Here is a 13,236-nt window from a genome sequence, read left to right as displayed (position 1 = left end):
TTTGCTTTCGAATAGCAGCTCTAAATTCAAGATCACGTTAAAACTTTGAAGTGTAAAAAACAATGTGTTTAAGGTTTCTCAGGGTTTGTATACAGGAGCATTCTATTTTCCTTCGTTATAAATGAACCTACATCTGTTTAATCGACATATGTATTCAAATAGTCACTTGTTTATATTCTGTGTTCAGACACTGTACGTTCTCCACCAAATCCCTTATTTTGTTGCCTTAAGCAATCAAGTAAATTCACAGATTGGCTCACGGTTTTGCACTAAATACGTCACAAAAACATGCAAATGAATACATGAATATTGAGAGATTCGAAAGGAACTACCAGGGCCGTCTTAAAGCGGGGAGTATCTTACTGCTTTCGACTACATTGATAAATGCTTTCTGTTATCTCGGTTCTTTCAACATCGTCACCGTCTTTTTCATTTAAATGTAAGCGATTCATAATCTTCGTATAATCATCATCAGCAGGGCCCGGATTTTGATGACACATCATCTTTTTTTCCTTGTATCCTATGCGATGCTCTTAAATATATACATCTCGGATATGAGCTGCTGATTACAGAAATGTAAATTTTATAGGTAATTTTTTGACATTTTTAGGTTTAAGGTCATTTTTTCATTTGGGGGGTAATTTTTTGGTAAATTTTTGGAATTTTAAGGGTATTTCTTGTCATTTTTGGCCATTTTAGGGAATTTTTCTTCATATGTTTTCTGAAATGCGAATAACATGGAAGCGAAGTGTTCTTTCTTTTCTCCTTTAGGTCATTTTTCTGGATTTTTCGGTCATTTTATAGGTAACTTTTAAATATTTTCAGGTCATCAAAATTCGAGCCCTGATCATCAGTTTCGTTATCAACGTTCAGGTGGAAAGAAGTGATCAGTGTCACAATCATCACAATTATAATCGTCTATAGTGAGGTGATAGCCGTTCACAGTGGCCGCTAGGTTTGAGTCATGAACCATCTTCGCCCACTCGAACACTGGGATAGTGTTTTCGAATCCAATTCGAGGCATGGATGATTGTATGCGTTCATTCTGTGTGCAAGGTAGCGGTCTTGCGAGGGGCTGATCCCCCGTCCAAGGAGACTTACCGACTGTATAAAACTCATGGAGCTGAGCCCTTCTTGAGAAGCCGCCAATTGTGCAGCTACTCAAGAATTTCCAAGCACTTCATTAACCCGAAGATGCATTACAGTGTTCACAAGAGCCCTCCATTGGTCCATATTCTGTACCAGATCGAGCCAGCCCAAACCAGACCATCCTATCTCTCTAAGATCCATTTTAATATTGTCCACTCATTTACGTCTTTGTCTTCCTGGTGGGCTCTTTCCTTCTGGCTTTCCCACCAATATTCTATATGTATTCTCTCTTCTTCCCTTTCATGCTACATACCCTGCCCATCTCATTCTCCTTGTCTTTATAATTCTAATTATATATACTTAAGAGTATAAGTTATGAAGTTCATCATTATGCAGTTTTCTACAACCTCCCGTCACTTCATGTCCTTCGATCCAAATATTCTCCTCAACACCCTGTTCTCAAACGCCCTCAACCGACAGTTCACAGGATTAAGAAACTGAAAAAAGGACAAGGTCCAAAGGGATATAAAGCCAGAGAGAGAGAGATGTTGAGGTGATTGGTTAGTCTCGCTCATCTGATAAGAGACTGGTAGCACCACAGAGAAGTCTATCTAGCCGGTTATCTGGCCCATACAAAGATCACTTTACTAAATTATTGTTGTTACCCTCATCGTACTGTTCGTGTTTAGAAAGTCTTGCTCCTCGAGTTCCTGCTCGGTATATCGGAGAGTTTTCTACGTTGAACATCCGATCTTGTCCTACTGCCAGATGCGCTTCAGCTGTTGCAGCTACTGTTGTTTGCGGGGACAATAACGGAATTAGAACCAAAACCCTTTCTCCTAATCGTATCAATTTTCTTAATCATATTGGTGCTTTCTTAGCTATTAAAATATTAATTAAATTCAAGATGATTATATTCACGTATTTTTCTCCTCACTACTTAAAATCTGGGAAGACTTTTCTAACCAAATTCTTATTACTGTTTAAATTACAAAAATTGTCTTCTTTTGCGTCTTTTCTTCTGTTTTTGTATATGTGTTTGATTTCTTGTTTTACTCTCTCTTACTTCATAACCGACCTTTTGGGCTGCTGAATAAGTATGTAAAACCCCGAGGCTTTAGTCCGCAAGCGAATTATACCGGCTGAAAGACTGCAGCTTGTCGCCGAAGTTAATGCCAACTTTAGCAGATAGAGAGTGTCACGTGGTCAGGGCAACGGATCCCCACGGCCGTTAATTTCGGTTTTCTAGACCGGAGTCTCTATTTTGTTGAAATAGCTCCTCAGTTATCCTCACGATGCTGAGTGGACCCCGTTCCAGACCCACAAATTCTCAGTAAATCTGGAGGAGCCGGGAATCGAACCCGAAACCTTTGGATCTGTAGCCAGGAACTCTGACCACTAGACCATAGGGCGGTCGAAGCACGTAGATAAGCATAAAAATATTATTATTATTATTATTATTATTACTCGTATTATGTGGAAAATACAGAGATAATTGCAAGTTTATGCTGCAGCCGATGTATTCGATCTGATTTTCCTCGTAATTACATTAATTTGTGAATCCCTTGAACATCAGAACACTACCTGATGATGCTTCAATATGACCGAAACATGTAACAAAATAAAGGTTTAATTGTAAACACTAAAAGCGAGTATATGTTTGATGTGGCGACAGTTTAACACAACTGCTACATTACGTACCAGAACATTCTGTTCCACAGGCAATATTGGAATGCTTTATTTTCTGTTAAGGTTTTCAGGAACAAAATCAATTTTTGTTCTGTTGTGAACATTATTGATCTCCATGTACCAACTAAGAGAATTAGTAACTTTTCACTTGCGGTGTAAATAATGCTTCAATTCCTTTATCAATGTGCGTCAGTGCTACAAAGAGCATGTACAAATTTCTAGATTTTTCCAATAAGTACACTACTTCCCTTAAGGATATATGTCCCATTTGAGTCCTATTTTTGTTAACATGCTATTTGTTTTGTTTTAGTTTAGTATTTAATTCTTAATCTCTTTATAATTAAATGTACATATACAGCGCTCATCTGCTATATGCTACTTGGTGTTAACAGGCACTCAAATAAGGAAATGAACTAAATTATTGTTATTGTAACCTAATAAAATGCATCCACCCTAGAAGTGACAAAGGACTTGCCACACATTAACAAACACAATTTTCAGCTGTAGCACGAAGGTGTACGGCTTGCTTTTTTTCTTTGTCAGAAACCTCGAAATTTCCGCTCTCTTGGATTAGCCCCACAGGAATACAAATGTTGTGGTGATGTCTAATGAGCATAGAATGGTCGATACCTGACAAAGTCAGACGATAAACCAGACATGATCTTAATGAGAATGCTTAATAGCTGTGTCTTGGTCTCTGAACAGTTAAATTGGTTAGTACCACACATTTATCACAGTAAACCTAACCTTACCTCTGACTCCGGCACTTCGTCTACTCCGAGTTAGCCAATCCCAGCAGACAGCTAACCGCTTACTCAAAGTTATGTAATAATTCCGCAGTTTACATCAAATTGTCAAAGGATTAAACGCAGCCAACTTGATATTCATGTAGAGTTATGTTGGTGTTTCTTGTCGTCAGCTTTCCTTTCTTTCCACCATCAATTTGTATTTTCCTTCCTTAAACTTTTCATTCTCCCCCACTTTTTTTATTTTCTTTCCATTCATCTCTCTTTCATCTGTCCTTGATTTGTTTTCTCCTTCCTTATTTCCCTCCCTTTACTTTTTCGTTCTCCCATCCTTTTCTCGTTCATTCTTGCTTTCATCCACGTCTTCCTGCTTTTCCTAATTCCTCCCCATCTTCGTTTCATCTAATCTTCCTCCCTTCCTATCTCTCTTTCTTTCTCCTCGTTATTTTCGTTCTTACTCCATCCTTTATATTTTCTCTCCTTCTTTCCGTGTCGTTACGTTATCTTTTTTCCCTTATGCTACTTTTAAGTTTCTCGATCAAGTTGAAAATTAGTTTCATATCACTATCGAATTTCTGTGCATTCTACAGAAACCGAAAGCATAATAGTGATGTCGCTAGTTCACTTGAGCTTTGTAACCGTTCCACTACTGTAAGCAAAGCGTAAACTCAAAGTTCAGTGGACAGGGCGTCTATATTTAAATGTAGTATGGCTCACATCACGTAGGTTATATGAACCTTGCGGAACACACAAAAGCCCCATTAAATCTAGTGCACACACATATAACCCTCAACTCAGAGAACATACGCAATACTGGAGCGCGTTTTGCCGAAGAAGGTTCATTGACATGAACAATTTCAAAACAGTTCGTTTTTGAGCAGAATTCTGGATTTCCCTTCATTCCGTATCGCCAAAAATTAAAATTATTGTAAAGTTATTCCAATAAAATGCAAAATCCTATGATGTACAGTTAAGTTTTTTTTATTATTATTTTCCTTGGCACTACAGCCCCAGTGGGCCTAGGCCTACCTCCATGAACTCCGTTCACTTCGGTTTTTCTAGATCTTACACATTCGGTAGGACTCCTTGGGCGGGTGATCAGCTCGTCGCAAGGCCTCTACCTGTACACAAACAAAGAAAAACGCACACATACATCCATGCCCTGAGTGGGATTCGAACCCACGATCCAGGCTTCCGAGCGAGCAAAGACAGTGCATGCTTTAGACCGCTCGGCTACCGTGACCGGCGTACAGTTAAGTAGCCTATCAAAATTCCTACTTAATTAACACAGTAATTAAACCCTTGGTATAGGAAATGTTTCTTGAAAAACTGATGAATGTTCATTTTACTTACATTTAATCGAAGGTTAGCTGTCGACTTCCCATGAAGACGCCATTGTAACTTATCCTGGGCAGTTAATTCAGCCTACACTTCCAATCCTTATTTCTTCAAGATCCATTTCAATATTACCTTCTCACCAGTGGCGTCTTCCTTTCTAGTTCGCCGACTATAAGCTTTATACTTTTTTGTCTCGACAGGTGTGCCCCGATCAGTCAATATATCCTTCTTGATTCTATCGCAGAAATAATTTCATTAAAATGATGCAGTTATCCCTGGACTAAATTAATTAAACGCCACGCCATTTATGGAGGAACAGAGGTATGGCTCCGCCCTTCTTGACCTCGGAACTAGACGAAGGTGAAATTTCAGTTTCAAATCCCTGAAACATTAAACCTGGAACAGGGCCTCCTTTACTCACTGGAGAGGGAGAATGGTAGGAACCAGATCAGTCTGGACTTCATAGAGAACAGAAATATCGTAGCCCTCTGTATTCTCTGTATTCGCTAGTGGGGGTGGGGGGAGTCCAGCTGGAAGAAAGATTTGTTTTTAAAATCGTAAAATAAATGGAAGGTATTATTTAAACTGGGCACTTAGACTGAAGAATGGAAGAGAAAGGTATTAACACGTGTTTAGTCAAATTTGAGAGCAGCTAGTAAGATATCCACATGTCCTCAGGATATTACAGAAGAAGGAGTTCATCTAATTCTCGAACTAAATGCTTAAGTTCCACCATTTCTCACAATTATACCGAAGTCTTTCTCTAAAGAAACCCCAACAAGCATTCCTATCGATTAATATTGATTTGTATATAATAAGAATTCTTTAGTATATGTCAAATATCATAGGTATAGAACGCTAAGCCTCCACAGTGTCGAAACTTGTTTTGGGGCTCGCTCAGCCTCCTATCCAATGGGTACTTGGGCTCTTTCCCCCAGGCAAAGCGGCCGGAGTTTGAAGCTGACCACCTACCTCTAACTATTGCCGAGATTAGGAATACGTCATCATGACGTAGTGATTAATTAGCTACGCACTTGAACAAATTTATTTGTAATGTAATGAACTGACTTTTTATTTATAATGGTTAACATTGTAGTTATTTTGCTGAAATTTCAGATATGAATGTTTTTGTGAATAGGCAGCACCGAACACGCGTTTCCTTTGTTCTATTGTTCTTCCTGGTAGGCTCGGTCTGAATTCTCGTTGACACTATTGTTCGTACGGAAAGATGGGTTGTTTTGTTCGCTTCAACGATATGCTTCTTACCGAGTGGTTCTGTTCTCTGCAAAGCATGTAAAGGGCTCCTACGTTTATAAAAGTATTTTTACTTGTTTTATACATTTTCGAGGAACAATGGTTTAAGATGCCATGCCTCAAATAGTTGCGCAAAATTATTTGCCAGCAGAATTTTGCAATAAAATCTCCATGGAGTGGAGTCCTGCTTAAGACAATGATTGTCGCTTGGTAGGTCAAGATATTCCTCACATTTTACATAAACCGTAGGTACATATTGTGTTGACATGTCCTGCCAAAGAATCCTAAACTTATCCAGATGAATCCTCTCAGCATCCTTACAATTGTTGCTTTAAAAGCCGTCAGAATATTATCCTCCCATGTTCGCCCGCGTCTCTGCCCTTCAGGATTAAGATTAATTTGTCCCTGCGCGTAACTAATTAAGCACTACGCTATGAAGTTGTGTGGGGAGTGGATGTATTACTACAAACGACGCTACAGCTCAGTTTGGGCCTTGCAGTTTCCAAGACATGATTCCATTCCCTTGTCCAACACCCTTCGGCTCCATCCTCTCTCTGTCTCTCTCTCTTGTTGCTCCCACTGTGGAGTATAAGGCATTCCTGAAACGTTTTATTTCACTTCAGTTTTTTAATCGTAGGACAACTGGTAGGACACTTGGACGGGGGATGAGCCCGTCGCAAGGCTGCTACCTGCCTAACTCGATAATCAGTAAAGTGTAATTCCTGATGGCCGCGCCATAGCTCAAGCAGTTAGTCGCTGGCTTCCCACCGCGGCGGCCCGGGTTCGATCCCCGGTCTGGTCAAGTGGGATTTGTGGTGGACAAAGTAGCATTGGGTCAGGTTTTCTCCGAGTACTTTCGTTTCCCTTGCCAATCTTAATTCCAATAAATTCTCCATCATCATAATCACCCGGGGCAGATGCAATAGGCCAATCAGTGGCCGCCGTGCCAAGTGGACCCAGTTGGACTCCACCACTCCCACTAAACGAATTTAAGAAAAATAGAAAAAGTGTAATTCTTCGTTTTACAATAAATAAAAGCAGGAATGCACACATCAGAGGAGAACGCACGTGGGGCACATTTTCCTTATATAAACTTGACTATCAACTGAGAGTGAAGATGAAAATGGTAAACTGCAGGAAGGGCATACAGAAGAGACATGAAGAAAGGACCGTCAAGAGGAGACCCGCAGCAAAATTTCGATCTTGTCAGAGATGAAATAAGATACAGACGGAAAATTCCACAGTAAATCTGACCAGTCTTGAACTCGAGACTTTCTACAAGAAAGGTCATCTCGAATAGGCCGCACCATAGCCCAAGCTGTTAGTCTCTGGCTTCCCACCGCTGCGGCTCGGGTTCGATCCCGAATCTGGTCAAGTGGGATTTGTGGTGGACAAAGTGACGCTGGGGCGGCTTTTCTCCGGGTACTTCGGTTTTCCTTGCCAATCTTCATTCCATCAAATTCTCCATCATCATAATCACCCGGGGCAGGTGCAATAGGCCAATCAGTGACCGCCGTGCCGAGTGGACCCAGCTGGACTCTACCCCCCACGAAGCGAAGAGAAGGTCAGCTCCTTATTTCCAGATAACCTCCTCCCCACACGTTAAACATTCAGAGAAATATCGTGGGAGTGCCTAACTTGTTGTTTGATGTGTTTCAGCATGGGGCCTCTATTCACCGCTACCCTCCGTCGAAATAGCCGTCCCAGTGGGCATCCCTAGCTCTGAGCCACTGTTGTCAGTGCGGACCCTACCTACAGAAGAACGGCCCCTGTCTTACCTTCTGAAGACTGAGCTTGGAGAGCACTGGTTCAGCATTAACAGGGCCACAGGAGAGCTCCGCCTGCATGAGACTGCCCAGCAGCGCATAGCAGAACATTCAGGTATTTCTACTGCAGCAGAAACCTGTTATATAACTCAGATATTAAAGCAATTAGCTACGGGCTCGATGTCTGGATTTCATATCCCGATAAATGTCCTTAAGAATTCGATCTCTTGTCTGGCCGCAAGTTACAAAACGAGAGACAAATAAAGATGAACACATGGTCTAAACTTGTGGGAGGAATTTACTCAATATAATACAACTTGTGTGTCTTTATATCAGTTTCAAAAGTTTTAAAATGTGAAGTATTTTTGTCCGTTTCTTGGATTTATTATTACTTTAGACTTCCAATTATGTGATGTGAAAATTTTATATATTTAAATTGGTATTTCCTCTGAAAAAATATCAAATAAATAAATTTATGCAGTAAAAATTATGAGAATTTTTGGTTTCAAAATTGGGAGGTGTTTTATTGCAACACTGTCTACTTCTCTTCTCGTTAAGTGCCGTCCCTCAGATTTTCAAGTTTCTTATGCAAAGTAAAGAATTCCTTCCTTTTCTTTGTGTAAACTGCATTTCCTTTGCTCTGTATTTCTTTACCCGTCGAATGTTTTCGTTTCTGTTTTCCTTTGAAACTCTTAAGTGAAATATGTACCTCAAGCTTACAGAAGGAAAGCATCACAGTTCGGCAATTTTGGAAGTTGAGTGGAAAACAGTCTCAAGCTGATTAATATTTTCTATGGCGAAATGATTTTCGTAATACTATCAAATAAGTAACTATTCACCATACGATACATTTCTAATCATAGAGGTGTTTAGATCCCTTGCCTAAACGTTCGGCCACACAGAGCGCTACGCTATGTTCGCCAGGTACGCTACGTACGCTACGTACGCTGTGTACACTCTGCGACGCAGCTAACATAGGGAACACAGCGTACGTAGCGTACGGAAGTCTGTGTGCCCAGTCACACTGGCACTAAAGGGAGATATTTTTCTGTTCGTATAGCGAACATAGCGTACGTAGCGCTCTGTGTGGCCGAACCTTAAGTCATCTATTAATTCCTTCTTTTTATAGTTTCGTCCTCTGGTAGTTCTTCGATTAAGTAACTGTTTTGGATGAACGTTGCATATTTTCGGGTCAGTCTTATGGTAGTTAGTTCTTTGTTTCAACACATTTTCAACAATATGTCCCATTTGTTTTATATATTAAAATATGCATGCACATTACCCACGGCGCATTCAAGTTTTTATACAAATCTCGACAGAAATAGTGATTATTTCTCCACGAAACACTACAAAATTTGACCCTATAATAGAGACGCAATGGGTTTGCTGTAAGATAGACAATGAATTTTTAAATGTTATTTAAATGTATTTTTTTTGCATATTTTACGTAAATGGTTAAGTTAAATATATTTGTATTTTGTTTCTTCCACAGTTGATATTTTATAACCGACGTCTCTATTATGAGATTATTACCGTGTGTAATTTTCGTTCAATGTAACGCAGACATATTCTGAATGTCTCCTTACTTGCGGAACTAATAGACTGTTACTCAGATCTATACTCTTTTAGCCTTTTGACTAAATTCGAAAGAACCGGATATAGGGCCTATAAGACTTGTACTATTATCATCATTAAAATTCGTTAATTTCATTCCACTTTGATGCTACCTTTACTAGTGGACACATGTAATTTCTACACATATCTTTGAAGCCTTGGACTTGCGAAGACTTAAATTTTATTGATATATAACATACGCCAGCCAAGTAATATGAATGCCATACCGTGCTTCTCACACTGTAATTTACTTTAATTATCAGTGACTTCCAGAGAGTGACTACGTGTATGGCTACAAGAAGAGTGCTTCCCCCTTCCACCGTCCCCTACCAGACACCTCGCCCCCCTGGTGCGTATATAAACAGAGTCGTAAATGAAAATCAGATTTTTAATGCCAGCCCCCAATTTTGAATTTTACCGCTCGTCTTATAGAAATTAATGAAACATCCCCTGAGGGTAAAGAAATGATTACCTCCCACATGTGCAACACACCTTAGTCTGCCGTGTTATACACACTTAGCAGTAAGTATTTTCTGTTTGTACAAGCTCCTTTCCAGTAGGTTAAGTTAGTAAAGATGTGTGCTTTGCTTCGTTACTTTGTGAATGATACTGCTCCAAGGAGTCAGTCAGTCAGCCAGTCAGTCAGTTAGTTAGTTAGTTAGTTAGTTGGTTAGTTTGTTATTGACCTGATATCTAACTAGCTAGGTAATTACCTAGATTTTGAAAATTTTGAAGTGAACCTTCACTCTAAGTCACTTTGTAACGAATAGGATAACGGATAAGTTGACCCTCGGTTTATTTATCGACTCTTTATCAGCACTGTGTCTATGAAGAGGTAACTGGCAAAAACGTGGAAATCTGCGGTGAAGTTTATATTGAAATACAACACCAGAGTTAGGTTGGACTTACTGACAGAAAGTGGCCGCGCCATAGCTCAAGCAGTTAGTCCCTGGCTTCCCACCGCGGCGGCCCGGGTTCGATCCTCGGTCTGGTCAAGTGCGATTTGTGGTGGACAAAGTGGCGCTGGGGCAGGTTTTCTAGGAGTACTTCGGTTTCCCCTGCCAATCTTCATTCCACCAAATTCTCCATCATCATAATCACCCGGGGCAGGCTACAATAGGCCAATCAGTGGCTGCCGTGCCGAGTGGACCCAATTTGACTCCACTAAGCGAATTTAAAAATAATACTGAGAGAAAGAAAGAAGAAGAAGCCTGTCGGGCTAGATTTGGATCCCAGACCTTAGGAAAAGTAGGAGGATTTCTACTACTATACAATTGTCTCGCGCAGTCGGCCACGATCAGCTCTGAACATTCCTCTCCCATTATCTCATTATCTGATGCGTCATCTCTTCTGGGATATGGCACTGTGTAGCAGGTGTTACCTGCTTCATGCTGATTTCTTGCTGGACTAATTTCTGGACTGGAGCGACATGTTTCACCGAATCGTCCCTTGACTTTCTATATGCTGAACAGAATTATATCCCAGAAGATAAAAATACTTCGTAACTATCACTGGGACAACCTCAAGCCCTATAATCCTCTTCATTCTACATTCCATAACGAGCAAGTGGACACAAACCGCACGTGCACCGTCCGTCCTGACTGAGGTTTCAGCAAATTTTCTTCATTTTTCCAGGCGAATGTTGAGACTGTAGATTTAACCAGGCTATAGCCACTTCCTCGAACGCTATTTCCAATTTAATTTTTTCAGCAACTCTATCTCCTGATTTGAATCTAAATAAATATCTCAGTTCGGAAAGTGTCGTTAAATACGTAATTAAATTATCCATCGCTTTGGACAACACATCTTCATACAGCTTAGAGGATTTAGATATTCACTTAATCTACATCAACAAACTTACATTAAAACTCACAGTTGTGCAATTAGATTTATATTGTTCTCTTCCGCATCCTATGGTTGAAGTGTGTGGATGTGAGTCAGTTCAGTGACGTGAGTGCAATCCTTGCCCGAATAAGCTAAACTATAAAAACTACTTCTAATTAATTAAGATTTCTAACTTGCCAAAGGACTTAAGCAGCTCGTTTGAAAAGACGGAAATATTTGTCCCCTCTTATCTACTCTGTAAACTTTGAAAATATCACGACCATTAATTTCTGAATGATTTGTTCACAATACGTTGATACTTGTGGATCAGTTTGACTTTCAGTGTGTGTTCTGATTGTCTCTGTTTAGGTCGGAAGGTATCCTTGAGCGTCAGGGCTCTAGACGACATTGCAGGCGCCGTGCCACTTATGGTGGTCAACGTCACGTTTGTTGAGGCAACGGAATGCGAAGAATTCAGTGCTCAGGTAGGCAAAACAAATTTCCTGCATATGAATGAACGGTTGTTTGGTTGATAGAACTGCGATCAGTCGGTTGTTCGGGTGTTAATTAAATCAACATTTGGCTGGCCGCAGAGTCTAACATTTGCCAAGCGGTCCGAGTGTGTGTGTGTGTGTGCAGAAGTTCACTTCTGGGAGTCACTACAAGATTTTCCGGGATGTAGGACTCGGAAGTTCAAATCCGGGGTGTATGTGTGAGGGGCGAGACCAGGTTTGAGCCAAGTTGCTTCATTCCTTGCCATATTACTTGTGTTCTTGCTTTGGTGTTCTTTGCTCGGCAAATCTGATATGGACACAGAGTCTAATGAAATGAAGAGGGTAATGCTGTGATTATGAAGGACAAGCAGCCGCCGTGAGCCCTGGTACAGTCTTGCAACACCACAAGTAGTCGTCTTCTCGTCAGGGACGAGAATGCATTAAAGAAATTCACAGAAATTTATAACACAACATACAAACTTCCACATGATTAGTGATTTACTGGCATTAAATAAACAAATATATCTACATTTCTCTCGATATTCATGGTTTTATTTGGCGTAATCTGCTGGGCAAAAGATAATTTCACAGAATGTTCACACTTTTAGAAAATTTGTTGTAATATAATTGTTCATGATTTATACTGAACTCCTCCGGTTTCGCTCCGCACACGGCAACTTTCACACTCGCCATGCTGGAATTTTTTAAACAGAAGTAGAACCCTTAATTAACGTCTATGTATGTCACAGTCCGTCAATAATGCAACAATGTTAAGTGTTAAATGGTAAAATTGGAGGAATAAAAAAAGGAACAATATTTGCATTATTGACGGACTGTGATATACATAGACGTTAATTAGAGATTTGCAACAGGATGCTGAAATACAGATCTATAACGCTCAAGTTGGAGTGGCTTCAAGTGTCATGACGTTTTCATTCAAGCCGGCAGTAGGAATTGGACGCTATTGCGGGGGTGGATAGAAAGCCAAATAAAAAGATGACAACAAGAAATATGCTATGTAAATCCAGCCCCTGTTCGAAACTCCGAAATTGAGAATATAATTTGGAAAGTTTCAAAGTACCACTAGTCAGAACTTTAATTTACAATTAAAAATACGCAAATTTCAGAATACAAAGAAGGGACACAGGCCCAAGTAAGCAAGCAAGCAGACATTTCATATTACACAGCCTGGCTTACAGGTAATTTCCTTAAATAGGCACATATGTATGTATTTATAAAACATAAGAGGCTTAAACTTGGAGGCGGTTAAATTTACAACCGTTTAAGTGACCAAGCTGCAGTTGTAGCTTAAGACAAATAAGGTAAATATGATCTGCTCTGCAAAGCCTGGACTGACTAAAGACTTACAACTTTATTTTTCCGTCACAACTCAACAACTAAGGAGTATCAAGGTCAATACCC

At 40.0% G+C, this 13,236-nt stretch overlaps 1 protein-coding gene across 1 annotated transcript in view; it reads left to right on the top strand.

The window, feature by feature from the left end:
- The window catches only part of LOC111871455 (proto-oncogene tyrosine-protein kinase receptor Ret), a 252,459-nt gene that overhangs the window by 137,503 nt on the left and 101,720 nt on the right, over positions 1-13,236 (top strand). Inside the window, exons 2-3 of the mRNA XM_023864596.2 lie at positions 7,776-7,997; positions 11,690-11,805. Coding sequence (XP_023720364.1) covers positions 7,776-7,997; positions 11,690-11,805 — 338 coding nt within the window. The remainder of the gene's footprint in view (positions 1-7,775; positions 7,998-11,689; positions 11,806-13,236) is intronic.

This window comes from Cryptotermes secundus, unplaced genomic scaffold, assembly GCF_002891405.2.
Source record: "Cryptotermes secundus unplaced genomic scaffold, Csec_1.0 scaffold434, whole genome shotgun sequence".
NCBI lineage: Eukaryota > Metazoa > Arthropoda > Insecta > Blattodea > Kalotermitidae > Cryptotermes > Cryptotermes secundus.
The sequence above is the reverse complement of the archived record's forward strand: the minus strand, read 5'-3'. Positions and strand labels throughout refer to the sequence as shown.